This window comes from Syngnathoides biaculeatus, chromosome 20 (assembly GCF_019802595.1).
Source record: "Syngnathoides biaculeatus isolate LvHL_M chromosome 20, ASM1980259v1, whole genome shotgun sequence".
Taxonomy (NCBI): Eukaryota; Metazoa; Chordata; class Actinopteri; order Syngnathiformes; family Syngnathidae; genus Syngnathoides; species Syngnathoides biaculeatus.
In genome coordinates this window covers 8884635-8900519 of record NC_084659.1, presented here as the reverse complement: position 1 = coordinate 8900519, position 15885 = coordinate 8884635, and the positions used below count along the sequence as shown (strand labels likewise).

At 48.7% G+C, this 15885-nt stretch overlaps 1 protein-coding gene across 5 annotated transcripts in view; it reads right to left on the bottom strand.

The window, feature by feature from the left end:
- cacna1c (calcium channel, voltage-dependent, L type, alpha 1C subunit) overlaps positions 1-15885 on the bottom strand; it is a 107151-nt gene that overhangs the window by 14028 nt on the left and 77238 nt on the right. For 2 of the 5 annotated variants that reach the window (XM_061806780.1, XM_061806781.1), the window contains exons 9-29: positions 12615-12702; positions 12280-12364; positions 10495-10585; positions 8950-8976; positions 7986-8146; positions 7465-7538; positions 7206-7357; positions 6919-7120; positions 6701-6821; positions 5887-6001; positions 5673-5790; positions 5523-5592; positions 5309-5441; positions 5076-5205; positions 4486-4545; positions 4310-4416; positions 931-1018; positions 747-854; positions 627-679; positions 410-556; positions 89-290 (exon numbers count right to left, since the gene is read on the bottom strand). In XM_061806780.1, the coding sequence (XP_061662764.1) occupies positions 89-290; positions 410-556; positions 627-679; positions 747-854; positions 931-1018; positions 4310-4416; positions 4486-4545; positions 5076-5205; positions 5309-5441; positions 5523-5592; positions 5673-5790; positions 5887-6001; positions 6701-6821; positions 6919-7120; positions 7206-7357; positions 7465-7538; positions 7986-8146; positions 8950-8976; positions 10495-10585; positions 12280-12364; positions 12615-12702 (2332 nt within the window). Of the gene's footprint in view, positions 1-88; positions 291-409; positions 557-626; positions 680-746; positions 855-930; positions 1019-3855; positions 3871-4309; positions 4417-4485; positions 4546-5075; positions 5206-5308; positions 5442-5522; positions 5593-5666; positions 5791-5886; positions 6002-6700; positions 6822-6918; positions 7121-7205; positions 7358-7464; positions 7539-7985; positions 8147-8949; positions 8977-10494; positions 10586-12279; positions 12365-12614; positions 12703-15885 lie in introns of all 5 variants that reach the window. The other 3 variants (XM_061806778.1, XM_061806779.1, XM_061806777.1) reach the window with 2 other exon arrangements.

Here is a 15885-nt window from a genome sequence, read left to right as displayed (position 1 = left end):
TGGCCGTAACACGCTTCCGTGTACGTTGGAGACAACTCCCTGTCGTTTCGAGAAAATGGGTGTAAAAAAAATGAAAATGGCGCATTACCTGGTTCTTGTCCAGCTCGCAGTTCTTATACTCCTGCTCGCCTTGCTCCTGGAACGTGACGATGACGAAACCGACGAAGATGTTCATCATGAAGAAGGCGATGATGATGATGTAGATGATGAAGAAGATGGAGATGACCACGCGGTAGTTGTAGATGGGACCCACGTCCTCGGTGTGAGAGTCGATGGCCCGGTACAGGAGCCTGCGGGGGTGGGATGGGGGGGGGGGGGGAGTTGATGAACCGAAACGGGCAATGCGGCACATGTACCTGATGAGTGTGTGTGTGTCTGTGTGTGTGTGTTCTAGCATGCCGACACACACCCCGGCCAGCCCTCAAAGGTGGACACCGCAAACAGAGCCATCATGCCTTGCAGCACGTCGTCAAAGTTAAACTCGCTGTTCTCCCACACCCTCAGGGCTCTTTCGGGCTTGGCCACGTCGCCGTCCTTGTACTTGATGTAGGAGCCTCTGACCAGAAACACAACGCCCGCCATTGTGCGGCGGATGCGAGCAACTCATCGGCGCGGCCACGTCTTACCTGCACTCCGCCTTGGTCTGTTTCGAGCTGTCCGTGCAGGAGAAGAACTTGCCCTAGAGGCCGACAGAGACGTGTTGGCATTCCGGCTGGTGGGGAAAAGGCCTAAAATTGGCGCTCTACCTTGAAGAGCTGCACTCCGATGCAAGCGAACATGAACTGGAGCAAAGTGGTGACGATGACGATGTTGCCGATGGTCCTGATGGCCACGAACACGCACTGCACCACGTGCTGAGGAAGGCAGGAAACGGTCACGGTCACGGCGCTTCACTTTTGCAACCTCATGTGCCCGGGATGACGCGCTGACCTTTAGACCCTTGGCTCTGTTGATGGCCCGCAGAGGTCGAAGCACTCGGAGAACCCGCAGGATCTTCACCACGTTGATTGCGCTGGACCTGAAACGCCGGACGGGGCTTTGCAAAATATTTCGCAAACACACATTCACAGAAAGTGGGTGGAGCAACTGTGACCAGTTCTGTTCATTTTTTTGGGAAATGACACTACGATGGACTGCGGATTTTGTCGCAACACTGACTTTTGTGCACTGTGCGTCTTCGACGCTGCAGATTGAGGCCGGCATTGTGTGTTCAAGACTTTCAAACACACAATTGTGACACGACTCTTCTCGGTCTCCTCAGAGAAGGTAAGAACGTGCGACACTTAAAAACACTAAAAACATCCTCAAAGGGTATAACATACTCAGTGTTGATGTAGTTTAATCTCATTTAACGGGAGAAAAGGCACAATTCAATTACAGTTACAACAGGTATATTTCCATATTTTTTCAGTTTTAGTTCCATTCAAAAAAAAAATAGTCGCAAAATCATTTTTTTCCCCCTCACCACTGATCTTAAAAAAAAAAAAAAAAAAAAAAAAGACTCGGATGGCTCATTGGCCACTCAAACTGGAGTCATCATCCGCCATCTTGATACTCCCAAAACAAGCATCCCGACCTCTCTCGCGTTAATCGCCAGTTTCATGGCTGTGAGAAAACATTCCACAGGTAAGTTAGAAAGATTTACTGTTAAAGTTTGTTTGTAAAGGGTTTTTTATTTTATTTTCTGATGAGCATAATTCACTTGAACAAAGTTTTGTTTACAGTTGCTGTTGTTCACTGTTCGCTCTCTGCTTCACACCTTTTATAGGGTGACGGTTTTTCGCCAAAAAGCGATGTCAATATTTTCCCAAACTTCATCTGTGGATAAGCAAGAAAACACATTTTCTGTGAAATTTGTGATGAATTTCAGAATACAGAACTCTGCAAATTGAATTTGATTTTCAAATGCGAGGAAACAAGTTGAAATTGGACATTGCAGAGACAACAAACTAACAATGCGTTTAGCATGTATTTTCCCATTGCGAGTCCTTATTTTCCAAAAATATATCGAACTGACTTAAAATGTAATGTTTTTAGGACAAAAAAATGCTTAGTTTTTTTTTGCTATGTTAAAAAGATAGTGCTGCACAGCGTATTTTGGGAAAAGTTAACATGTCACGGTTTCTTGGTAGTCACAGTGTTCTATGTCTTTCCTTTGCAATTAGCCTATTTTGGCTAACCAAAAATCTTTCATGTTACAAGAACTGAAAAAACGTCAAGCTCACACGACCAGTTTCAATTCTACATGCGAAAATTTGAGGAAAACCCCCACCGTAATCCAACCTGTAAACCGTGCCCTCCACACGTTTTGGGAGTATAAAGATGGTGGCCAACTGAATTCAACCAATCGACATCCCGCTCGATGTGTATGCGCTATCCAGTCTTTTTTATTTTATTTTTTTCCCCCCTTTCACTTCCTCCTCCTAAAACCGACGCTTGTGATAGGCTGGCTGGCCTTGTGCCATTTTGTCTTAAACGTGACGTCGCAATAATGCTGCCTTATGCATAATTGCATATCATAGCAAGCCCCCTCATATGTAAAAAACTGCATATCGTAGAAAGCCCCTCATATGTAAAAATATGGCCCATAGCGGTTGTAAACCGCGCAGGACTTCAACTTGCAAGTAAGTATACTCAACTGGTATTTTGAGAGGAAAAAAATATATAATTCCATAAGACCATAAATCACAAAGAAGAAGCACATGAACAATTCTATTTGTCCTCCTCTGGTAATTCACAGGGGAGGGGGGGTGTTTTTTTTTGGGGGGGGAGGGACTCATAGGAGCACCACAGTAACACATCCTCGTGTCACAATTAATCACACACTCACACGACACACATTGAAAAAAAAAACCAAAAAACAAAAGACAGACCAACGAGGGCAAGCAAAGTGTGCTGTAAGGAAAGCGTCCGTTCACGGGTTGTGCTCAAAACGACAACAAAAGTCCCACAGCTACGATGAGATGAACACGGTGACATTTTGATTTTTAGTTAACGTGTGAGGAGAAAAACGACCTTTCGCCGCAAAAGGTGCTGACAGAAGCTACAGAAGACGTTTTTCTTCACACGTCACCACCAAAAATGCCAAGGCGTCACCCAGAAGGGAGCGTCCGCGTGGCCCAGAAAGGAAAGAAAGCAGTGTGTGACGCCTTCGAAACGGGAAGTTTAACGGTGACTTCAGGTAGCCGATCCGGTGTGGGATGATGCCGCTGACGCGTCGCAGTCAAAAGTAGCCGCGGTGTACTGGCAGCGTTGCGTAAATAAAGACACCGCCGAGGATGCTATACAACGAGAAAGCCGTGGGTGCCACCATTAAGCAGCTGACCGGTAATTCTCGGCCATATTTCCTCGACTTCATCAACGACACGAGGCCTTCATCTATTTTTTAATCTCCCCCTTCTACACGCACGATGCATTTTCACGTTTGTCCAGCGCCGTCGTGACATTTTGTCAATTTGAAATTCCGAACGGGCTCAAATTGACTGTGACTGTCCAGCAACATCCCACACACTTTTTTTTTTTTTTTTTTACCTTTAACAAGCCCAAAAACAACAATAACAGAAAACAAAACAAAAAACCACTTGTTAACATTCCGCTGCCATTTCTATTGCCCAGGAGAGTTCAATTTTGAGGGTTCACAAATTCAATAATGATAATTCACTTTAGTTAGAAATGATTGTCATTGTTAAAGGGCATTCGACGTGAGAGCATAATAAATGAACGTTTTTTTGTTTGTTTTTTTTTGCTCCAGCTAAACTCTCCCAAACTATAGAAACACCAAATCAAGGGAGTGACAGCTTGACACATTTAACGTGTTGAGGGGGGTCATATTAATAAGCACTAATATGGACTTACGTCGAGAAGTCTAATCTATTAAAGAGTTAGAAACAGAGAGCGCAGCATAGCGTATTAAACATGAGAAACATCACAACATTCCAATGAGTTATTAGCTGCAAGAAGGAGAGGACATCTTTATTAATAACAAAAACAGCACGACGGGGGGAATTGGGGGGGGGGTTGTCAGGGGTGAGCGATGGAGTGTAAAGTTGTCGGAGAGAAGAGTGAGGCCGTGTGACGCATGGGCCAATTTAGCAGGCAAAACATTTGCCTACTTAGCGACGTGACAAGTTGATTTGCGTCGCCGCGGGGCCGACTAAACGGCCCGTGAAGGCAAAGACGCCGCGGAGGCTCGGCGACGTCCGTCCGGAGCAAAAAAAAAAAAAAGGGATAATTGCTGAAGGTGACAGCAGATCAATTTTTTGACAACAAAAGCATTTGCGCCGTGCAACAATAGAAACGGTGGACTCACTGTATCCCGGAGGAGATGAGGGAAACGCTCACGACCACCAGGTCCAGAATGTTGAAATAGTTCCTGCAGAAAGAACCTTTGTGGAGGAAGGCTCCGTAGGCCGTCATCTGTGGCGGGCGAGGGACCAGCTCGTAAATTTTTCAACCGTTAAACAGCAAAAGCCGGCGTCCGCGCACCTTGAGGATAATCTCGATGGTGAAAAGCCCCGTGAAGACGTGGTCCGCGTAGCCCAGGATCTGCGGAAGCAACCGAGAGGGTCATCGTTTCGGACGGGAGGTGACGCCACGCACGTTTAGGGCATCGAAAAGCTCGCGCCGTCGTTCAAAAAAAGCACAGCCGAAATGGAAGGAGAGGGAGAGTGGCCAAAGAAAAGATCGTAAAAGAGATGTTCATGATCGCGGAGCGCAGGCGGAACCAGCGCACGCCTCGCCGCTTCTTTACATTTTGAGCACAGCTTGCAAATGTTCGCAATCGAACAGCAGAGCGATGTTGCCGTGGGGAACAACAAACCCCCCCCCCCCCCCCGAGCTACCGCGACCATATTGTATTTACTAGAAGAGCAAACAATTGACTCCATTTTGCAGTCTGGTGTTAAAAAAACAAGGAAATGGAACTAATAAAGCTTAACAGGCCTTTTACAAGTTAGAAGTTAACACAGTCGTACAGGACTCGGAAGGAATGAGTAGACAAAATAAAACCCCCTCCTCCTCCATTGGCCGTTAGGCTTTTAGCGCTATGAAGAATATTTTGTTTTTCCTCGACGAACCTCGTTTCTGAAGGAGTCGTTCTTGACCGGGTCCTCCGCCGCCAGACTGATGCTGCTGAGCAGGATGAAGAAGAGGATGAGGTTGGTGAAGATGTTGTGGTTGACGATTTTATGGCACAGAACCCTGAACCTAAACGACATAAAAATGAAAAAAAAAAAAAAGACAAAATAAGAGCGCATTTAGAAAGTTTTTGTGTTCAGCGTGAGGGAAGAAGACGGAAGGCACGCGTCACTTGTTGGTGTGGCTGAAGACGAAGAAGGCCCGGGCCTTGGGCATGGGAACCGCCTTCTCCTTGAGCTGGATGTCGGACAGCGGCCGCGGCCTCGGGCCCACCGGCACGTCCGGCTCCTCGTCGTCGTCGTCGCCTGGCGGAGAGGAGCCCGCTCAAGACGAGAGGCGGCGGTTTCCCGGGAGCGGCAAAAATCACGCGGGGCCGAGTGCGTTACCTATGTAGTCGTTGGCGGGGTAGGGATTCTTCTCTTCGCTTTCGTCGCCGCAGTAATCGTCCATGTTGATCTGCGCGGGAGAAGAGGCGCCCTCGTCACACGTCAATGGAGCAAAATGGTCGAATTCTGAGGTCTTTTGCGCACATTTACTTTGGTGGCAGTGTTGGTCTCGCCATCAGAGGTGATGGACTTCAGCTCAATCTTCTCTCTCTTCTCCTCCTCCAGTGGAGGCTTCTCGTTGTTGTGCCGCTTGTCAGGAGTGCCCAGCCTGGAGAAAGAAAAAAAAAAAAAAAACAACAAAGGATGCCAACCTTTGCGCAACCCCGACAAGCGCGACCGATGCCAGTTCTGCGCCGTACGGTACCTGGCCAGTTTCTTCCTCTCCTTCTCCTCCTCTTCCTCCTTCTGGGCCGAAGTCAGGCTCTCCGCGTCAGCCAGATTGTCCACAGCGATGGCCAAGAAGACGTTGAGTAGGATATCTGGTCACGGGGCGACGTTAAGGATGTTGCTGACCCCGTCACATCCTCAATCCCCGTGGGCGCCGCCTCGAACGTCGCTGCCCGAAGGACGTCCAGCTAAATTTGTACGGTGTGACGGTCTGAGTTCTCCCGCTGCTGCAAAGTCTCTTTGTGAGTAATGCCCACGCGCGTATATTTTGTAAACTTCCGGCCAGTCTCAAACATCCCCATCCGTGCCATGTGCCATTCGACAACTTGTAGTCGAGTGTTCATTTTCGCTATGGATGTCTCAGAAAAACGAACAGAGTGACCGTACATATAAATGTATATCTTATAGATATATAACTTTTGTTTTAAGGTGAGGGTTTGGGTTAAGTTATAACATATTTTAGCTCCCTCTATGTAGAAGAAGGGAAACTATGAGACCGGGACTGCTACGTAGCCAGAGTTCCCCTGTTAGTAACGCATGCACATTCATCACAAGGAGACTTTTCAGCACGGGGGAGCGCTCAGACCGTCACAACGGGCAGCTCGGTGCGGCCCTACGTGAAAACCTCCGACTCACTTTGAAAAACATTCAGGGCATTGCTTTGATGGAACACACTGGATGAAAATTACAATCCATTTTTCCAACGTGATTGGCCCGTAAGGAAACTTGTAGGGCGCACTTTATTCCCCCCCCCCCCCCTCCAACGGTGACTCATTTTGCCGACAGGATACAGTTCCCGCAGATGAAGAGGATGATGAAGTAGATGCAGACCAGCATGCCGGGGAAGGAGGGCCCGCCGTACGCCATGATCCCGTCGTACATCACCGAGTTCCAGTCTTCTCCGGTTAAGATCTGACAAAATCACAACATAAAAGTGAATCAAAGCAGATGAACGACATCCATTTGAGCAGGACGAACGCGCTCAAGGACAAAGTCGAGATTGTCTCGCCTGGAAGACGGTCAGCAGCGACTGGGGGAAGTTGTCGAAGGTGCTCCGCCGGGTCTCCTCGAAGTTAAACTTGCCGCCGAAGAGCTGCATGCCCAGCAGGGAGAAGATGATGATGAAGAGGAAGAGCAGGAGCAGCAGGGAGGCGATGGAGCGGACCGAGTTCAGCAAGGACGCCACCAAGTTGGACAGCGAGTTCCAGTATCTGGACCCGACAAAGGCAACGACGCATTCCGTCAAGTTGTGCGTTGAAAAGCCGACGCGGCGTGAACGCATTTGTCAAACCGCACCTGGTTATTTTGAAGATTCGCAGCAAGCGTACGCAACGCAGCACGGAGATGCCGAGCGGCGACATGATCTTGGTTTCCACCAGGATGGTCTCCAGAATCCCGCCGCAGACCACGAAGCTGTCGAAGCGGTTGAAGAGCGACACGAAGTACGCCTGAGGGGGAAAAAAAAAAAAAAAAAAAAAAAAGCAAAAGGACACGCCCGTCGGTGTGCAACTCGTAGCGGTCGACGTCGACTGCGCGGCTACGTTTGCTGTCGCACCTGAAGGCCCAGACTGTACATCTTCAACAGCATCTCGCCGGTGAAGAGCGCGAGTAACACCTTGTTGGCGATGTCTGTTCGGAAAAAAAAAAAAAAAGAGGCCAGTGAAATCAATTTGCAACCAATACCTGTTATTCAGGGTTCCCACTCTTTTCTTGAAATTATTTTCCAGGACATTTTCAGCTGCTACAGTGCAACATACACTGGTAACCCCCCCACCAAGCTTTGGAGAAATCATTTTCCAGGTTTTCCAGGACGGGTGGGAACCCTGATAATAAATACACAGCGTCCTAAAAGCTACTACACACTTCTTAAAATCTATATTACGTTTCAAGTATGATGGTGACGGCAATTGGGATTTGAAGCTTTTTATGGTCTTATCATTCCCTTCGCATGACATTTTTCTTTCCTACTTCGAGAACGCAAAATGAAATCCACGCTGTTCAAGCAGGATGTGAAACGCAGCACGTCTACGCAAAGGGAGGACGCGCGCAGTGAATTTTGAGGTTTTACGGCCGTACCTTGTATGTCGGTCAACCACTGCGGCTGGTGGTGATGCTCCGAAGCGATGGTCAGCGTGTTGAGGAAAACCAGGAAGATGACCAGCCAGTAGAAAACCTGCGACTTGACCGCCGCTCGACATTTGCGCCTGCACAGCCGGTTCCACCTGCGAGAGTAGCGACTGCAGGCAGGGGGGCGGGAAAAGAGGGAAAACGCACAGAATAGAGAGAATAGAACAGACGCATGGTCAGGAATCTCGCTCCATGCTCGGCGGAGCTGTTGGAAAACAAAATTTGCATCCTTTGCACCCAAGAAAAAAAAGCCAGCGCCGACGCGATTGAGGGTTGAAATTTCAAGTGTCTGATTGTTATTTGCACTCCAACAGAAGTCTTTCATCTCATTGTGCAAACGATTTATTTTGTTCTGCAGACAATTGAACATGAAATTGGGCAAGGAAAAAAAAAACACTTAGTGGTGATTCAACGCCTAATGACAACCAAAACAAAATCCTGCGGTTACCACAAAAAAAAAAAAAAAAAAAAAAGCTCCGTTTGAACCGGCGCCACAAGACATTTATTGCTGTCGTAATATTTTGCTCCACTCATATACACATTGGAGAGGTGCGCCAACAACTATTTTTCACTCAAATAAACCAAAAGTTCATAATAGTGACAACCGGCATCCTTTTCTTTTTTTTACGATTGTGATTATTTGTGTTTGACCTTCTTCCCCTGGCTCTGAGGCGTCATTTGATATCACGCATTCATTCCTCGGCCTGTTTGTGAGCTGCGGCTTGACAACAAAAGCGGTGCTGCGCTTGCGCCACCATGTACCATTTTTTTTTTTTTTTTTTTTTCACCCAGCAGATTCTATGATCAAGCATCAAAAACACTGCAATTAGGCGATGATGACACGCGCACGTCGAGGAGTTAAGTTGGGAGCGGGTGAGCGGAGTCGACACAATGGCAAACAACAGCTACTAACCTGAACTTGGATTTGGAGATCCTATTTCTGGAACACAGAGAACAAGAATGGATTATACACACAGACGCACACACGCACACATAGATATACAGGTATAGACACAACATGGAGGGCGATTTGACAGCGCTTGCTCATTCGTCGTTTGGTCAAATCACCCCGCCGGAACACGTATGAGGTGGCAAGCAGTCAATGAGATTATGTTGGTAAATTTTCCAACATTGTGAAGTATATTTCGGTCAAATATGCTTTGATTGTTTGCCACCGGAACAGTAACATTAACATATGACGGAGGACAAAGAAATGCATTTATATATCGGAATAAATGCCATCTTTTTTTTTTTTTTTTTTTGCACTGCCAGGGTTCAGGTGTGTTTAGGAATGTTTGAATAAAAACCCCTCATTGATTCACGAGGGGCGGGACGGTGGATCAACTGGTAAAGCATTGGCCTCACAGTTCTGCCTGTGTGGAGATTGCATGTTCTCCCCGTGCCTGCGTGGGTTTCCTCCGGGTGGGCACTCCGGTTTCCTCCCACATCCCCATTAATTGGACACTCTAAATTGCCCCGAGGTGCGATTGCGAGTGCAGCTGTTTGTCTCGATGTGCCCTGCGATTGGCCGGCGACCAGTTGAGGGCGTACCCCGCCTCTTGCCCGTTGACATCTGGGTTAGGCTCAAGCACCCCCCGCGCCTCTTGTGAGGATAAGTGGCTAAGAAAATGGATGGATGGATGATTCGCGAGCAAAGAACTTTGTATGTATCCCGAGTATCAACTGGTGCAAGTCTCTCCTCCGGACGCGACCGTCTCGATTAAGAGATCAGCGGGAGCTGGCCTGAGGTCCGTCTCCATGGCGACAAGAAGGATAAATACTCCGAGGCTTATCTCCATAATAGCGCCGGGCACTCTCACAAAAGAGAAGGTGAGGGTTCCAATTCCCAATAGCCGCGAGGTTTTCTCTTCATGTTTCTTCGATTATTTCTTTTATAGGCGACGAGCGCTGAAATGCTTCACTCGTGGCGTTGCCACGAAAACCGTTACGAGTTGGGTTCCTGGCACAGATTACGACATCGTTTCTCTTTTTTGTTGTTGTTTTTTTTTCCCCGTTTGTCATTTTTTGGCTCAGACAAGTACCCACAAACAGCCAAACAAAGACAAAGTAACAGATGGACAGAGAAGAGAATGAATAACCAACAGCGTGCGGCAACTCGGCCATGGCGTGCGTGAGGCGTGGGCGGGCTGAAGCGAGAAAGCGGTCGCGTCGCGTCCCGTCGTATAACCGACGGCGAGCGAGTGAGTCAGCCGCCGGCGAGGGGGCCAAGCAAAAGACGGCCCGTCAGAACCAGAGGGCGACCGAGCAGTAAAGGCTCCGCTACTACGAGATGATCACGATTGATGCCCTGCTCGTTTAACGCTTGGGCACACCTGGAATCGGAATCGTTGTCCTCGCTCCCGATGAGATTCTTGTGGCGATTGCTCCTTTTCGACAGTTTGCTGGCACGGTTACAGGGAAGATCCCGACGCGGTCCGAGTAGCGTCGGCGTACTTACGCTAGCCGGGTACAGCAGGTCTCGCCCTCCACGTCGCCTCCGGGCGCATTGTCCGTGTTGACCGATTCGTTCTCGCTGGCCGGCATGCTCACTGGATGACACGGGCGCAAAAAAAAAAAAATAACCACAAGTCACTTAACGCCGCCTCTTTCAAAAATGAAAGCATTTCCCCAGAAACAAATGTGTCACAAACGGGGAGATGTTAATGATGTACCCGGGGGAGGGGGATGGGGGGTTTCACGTTTGCTATTTTAGAACCGGTTTCAGTATATTTTAGTACTTTCAATAGCGAGTGGCAAAAATTCACATCAAGTGACACCTGCTCAAGAACATCCAGGACCTTCTTCTCGCTGCTGCATCCGTCCACATTGAACCTTTTTGCAAAGATAATCAACTGTGCAGATCAAGTCAGGTTTTTGTTCTTCAATTATTTGCTCAATTGGAGAACAAGGCGATTGTGATTTTCAGACCGAAGTTTTCCACGGCCCAGCCGGTGATCTCTGAGTAGCGTGCCATCGGTTGGGAATTTGACGAATTTTTTTGCTCAAAGCAAAAACAAATCAGCCAAACATTTTAGCAACGACACTCCTCGACAGGCATCCCCGAGCAAATAAAAGCATCCCCAATTTGCACGACGGGTGCCTAAAGTAATCACGCCTTACAATGTTGACACACTTGTGCTGTTTACCGCTGCGGAGCTCGAGGGACACGAGCGACGCAACAGCTAATAGGGCAGACTGCGAAGCAGACCAGAAACCCCTTTTTTTTTTTTTTTAAATTGTATTTTTTGTTTTAAATTTCACAGCTCGCAGGGATCGTAAAAGCTGCAAATTGCAGACTTTTGTGCGCAAAGATTGCAGGTACATTGGCTTGGAGCGAGGCCTTTAAAATGAGCTTTCATCTTCGCTTCCAGAACAAATCAGTTCGTTTTTTTTGGGTGTTGTCGCTAGCTGCCAAAAAAAAAAAGTTGCACGGCAGATATCGGTCATTTCACTTCCGAGAAAGGAAACGTGGCGTGGCGAAAGGAACTCAAGTGCTTTCGGGCGTAAGTGATGGGGAGGAACGGGGCGGCAGCCAACCGGAGAGGGGAGGGGGAAAAAATTGGGATACTTGAGTGGCGTCGGAGAGAGAGCGGGAGAGGTGGGAGGGCTCGTGAAGGACGCTTCCACGGTGGCGGCGGAAGGTGAGGGGTTGATGGAGACTGGGGGATGGGGGGGGGGGGGGGGGGGGGGGTGGCGAGCCCCGGGATGTAACCGTTATCAAGCGACGCATTGCTTCTTATTGCTTCTGTCAGTCGGAGCCGCAGCTGCCTTCGCTGTCACCTCAAACGCTTATTGTAAAACCCTCTGGACTCAGACGCCGCGCGTGCACAAAATAAGACGTTACGTTCAGCTTGAAAAGGAGCACAACCCCCCGGCAGCCGTCCTGGAATCTGACTGGACTCCCGACAACAAAAGCGCTTCAGAGTTTCTTGTAATAATAAACGCCGAGTTGCCTTGATTAGACGGCGAGGCTCAGATGAGGATCCGTTCCGCACAAGGCCGCTACACGTGTCGAGCGCTCGGCGCTTTCCAGCGCCCGGGGCCCCCGCGGTCCCTCCCGAGGCCGAAAGCCTTTCAAATGCGGCGCCTCCGCCTCAGCGGCGCTCTGAACTAGTTTAATACCTATTGTTGGCGTAAGCCCCACAGACCTGAGCCGCAGAGCACAGGAGGAGGATGGAAGGACGGCCAAGATGGGAGGATGACGGAGAAGAAGAAGAAGAGGAAAGGGTGCTGCAGGACTCACGGTTTCTGGGTTTGTCGTCATCCAGACCCTCCTCCTCGTTCTCCGGGTCGATGTCTTCAGCCTGAGTGATCCAGTCTAAGTAGCCCTACAAAACAAAACAAAACAAAACAAAAAAATACATTTATGACCAGGAATGCCCAAAAATGCTCCAGTACTAACTATGACACCCAAAGGACTAGCACTTAAATGTAATGACTTCAGTCTAAAGAAATAAGATGCGTCGGAGCGTCGCTATTTATTAAAGGATGAATCAAAAATGAAGTTTCATGGGGAACTCTTTGGTTCTAGTCCAGCCACTTGCCACTTAAGTGTCCCAAGACTTTTGTCCAGCCCACCTTGAGATCCTCCTCCAGCTGCTGTTTTTCTCGCAGTTTCTGGAAGTCGCCTCGTGCCTTGGCCTTCTCCCTTTCCTTGGAAAACTCTCTGGGAGGGTGGAGGGGGGGGGGGGCGAGGGATGCAGATCCAGGAACCCGAGAGAGGGAGAGAAGCGGCAAAAACAAATCAAAGGTGAAAGCCTCGCTCAAATAAACACGCATTTTGATGATGAGCCTCTGAAAGGTGGAAGGAGGGAAAACCTGCCAAGAAAAAGAGCTTAAAGAGTGTTAGTGTGCACATACCAGATGAAAAGCCCAGATCCTGACACACAGACGTGGATTACAATCATCATATATGACTTTACACCCCAAATAACCGACGATAAATGTTCATTTTGGACTTGCATGGGCCTCGTCGATCTATAAAACACTCAAGAACCTTCCTTTCTCCGCCCTCTGCTCACCGTGCATACCACCACCCGCGCTCTCTGTCACAGCAGTTTTATTAACCTGCTTCTTCCCAAATTCTGGGGACCACTGAGTCGGTCGTTTTCAATTTTCTGCTTTGCTGTCCGCTGCCAGGCCGGCATTGAAACATGTGAATTGATTTAGCGCGGTGAATAAAAGGCACGTGGCTGGACGTCGCGTGACTGATGAGCGTCGGGGTCCAATGATGCTCATCTTGTTGCCGTCTGGGTGAATGTTGCTCATTTATCTCCAGGCGACCCCCCACCGGCGCTCCGGCCCGAGGTCGGCACGCATCGGCGAGCTCGTTGGAATGTGTTTGCCGGCTTCGTTGCGCGGGTCACTAACCGGCCGGGCTGTGTACGAACACGCGGCTTGGTCCCGGCTTCTCTTCCCTTTCTATGTTGCCGGCTCACTGTTCCTGGTTAGCCATAAATTATCGCGTCAGTCTGAGGCTGCCCAAAACCCCCCACCCTCCCCCCTCGAACACACTGCGAATTTGGTAAAAGGTCAGGCCGTGTAGTGCGTTAACGGCATCATTAGTCACAAGCCAGACAAAGACTCCGACAGCCAAGCCACCCCGAGCTGTTTGCGCCAAATAGACTTTTATTTTTTTTTTCTCCCCCCCGACAACGCTGCCGGCGTATCATCCCGGGTATCACGCCTCGGAGGAGGATCGGTCGGAGGCCTTCATTTGTCACCGTTTCACATGAATTCATTCAAAGTGATTTAGTTGGCTGGTTCGGATTATAAATGAATGACAGCTTTTGCTGAGTATCAGCGAGCAAATCGTATCCAAAACGTCTCCTCCGCTCAATCCCTCGCAGTGTACAAAACAAAACAAAAAAAAAAAACGTACTTTACCTGTTAGCGCTTATTTCTCAGCGAAACCTCAAAATGGTGGAAAGCATTCAGATAAATTGTTTTTCAAATCCCATAAGACGTTATTAACAGCGATTGCCGCTCATCTTCCCAGCGAGTCCTTTGGGAGTCCAAATGTTCATCACTCGCTTGGCTTATGTATCTATTTATTTAAAATGACTGTGACAGTTTTGCAGGGTCCAAACAGAGCTGCCCAACGACCGTGTCATGTTATTCCGTCGACGCAGCTCGGCGACATCGGCGCCGGAGAGTTAATATCCGTAAACTTGTCCGTCTTGCCCGGCTTCGAGCGCCAGTTGCTTAAGTGTCATTTCGCCGCAGTCGGCTGCGAGGATAATGACTGAAACGGACGTGCGCAAGCACAATTCCGGGGACTTTGGAATTAAACGTCACCAGATGGACTAGGAACTGCGCCGTGTACCTATAAAAACAAGCAAGGCGTCTACCGTCGGGATAGAAAAAGCTGGCAGGAGGAAGGCTCCCAAGAGTTGTCCCGAGGAATGAAAAGGAGATGTTAGTCTGGAGTCAGCTCGGACCCTGACCTTACCCGCTCAACACCCCCAGAACCAAGTTAAGCACAAAGAAGGATCCGATGATGATTAAGGTGACAAAATACACCCACGGCCACTTGTACCCTACTGCGTCGTTCACCTGGTGGAGAGACGGAAGGAAAAGGGGAAGGAAGGTGTTAGGAAACTGCTTCGAGCCTCAGTGATTGTTCGGGACGTGCCACTCGAGCAGGATCCTCGGCGTCGGGCCAGCTGCACTTTGTGAACTCATGAATACACAAAACCGCTCGTTTCGGAGCAGGTGAGCTTTCTGGAAATCGGACGTAACGCTGCGGGTTCAACCTCAAATCGGAGAGGAGAGGAGGCAGTCCAGTGCAGCCAAGACTCCCGTGGACACAACATTACTGCAATTCTCTTTTCCCTAAATTGTAATATGGAAAAAAAAGCACTGTGTAATGTTGTGTTTCATTAAAACATATCATTAAATAAAATGACGAGAAATTAAAGCATTTTTCAATAGACGCTGTGCACCTCGGCCACTTGAGCGTTGCCTCATAATACAAGCAGAGCAAGGCAGAGTAGTATTGGTGGTTCTTCGCAGGGGATAAAGAATACATCCCTGTGAGTGCTAGGCAGGTTTACACATGTTGCGCTAGTCTTTTTGTTTAAATCAGATTGTTTTAAGGGTTAAAAGCAGGCCTCGGCGCCGACTTATTAGTCACAAGTTAGTTTTTAACACTTATGCTGCCCCGTCATGTTTACTTGGTTTACAGCCGTCATCTGTTTTGTAGTTTAAGGTTTGGACATGAAAGGAGAAAATAACATTCGAGACTCGTTATAAGATTTGAGCTTCTTTGGCGATTGCAAGTTTTCTGCGCTCCACCCTGAGGGGTGAATTATTTATACCTCGGCGTGTCCCCACGGGCCGGGTGGTTCTTGTACTCGCCGAAGCAACCCCAGCCGGACGAGCACTTATTCGGAACACATGTTTTGTTTTGTTTTGTTTTTTTGCCGCTTTTACCCTCGCGAGTAACCTGACGTGAACCCCGCAGACCCGCGCTGACTCGAGACTGGAACCCTGGAGTCGCACTTTCGCAGGTACGGAGCTGGTCAAAAACGCTTGGATGGCAGCGTGCGCGTGCCCGTCTGGTCGTTCCAAAAAGGCCGCGACGGCCTCTTGTGCTCAAATGACATGAACATGAACGTGACGGATGGCTACGCTAGTGATTGTTTCATATGTAGCCTGTGCATGTCATAAAACTTCCTTTGATTGGAATGTCCATTTTTTTGGGGGGGGGGGGGGGGTAAGAGGGGCAGCGTCATGTTCTTTTATGATTGATGGTAACAATTACACTTGTTTGGCTTCCCCCCACAATAGAAATGACGCAGTTTTGACACGTTATTTGGTAAAATTTATACGGACACATTACGTGGAC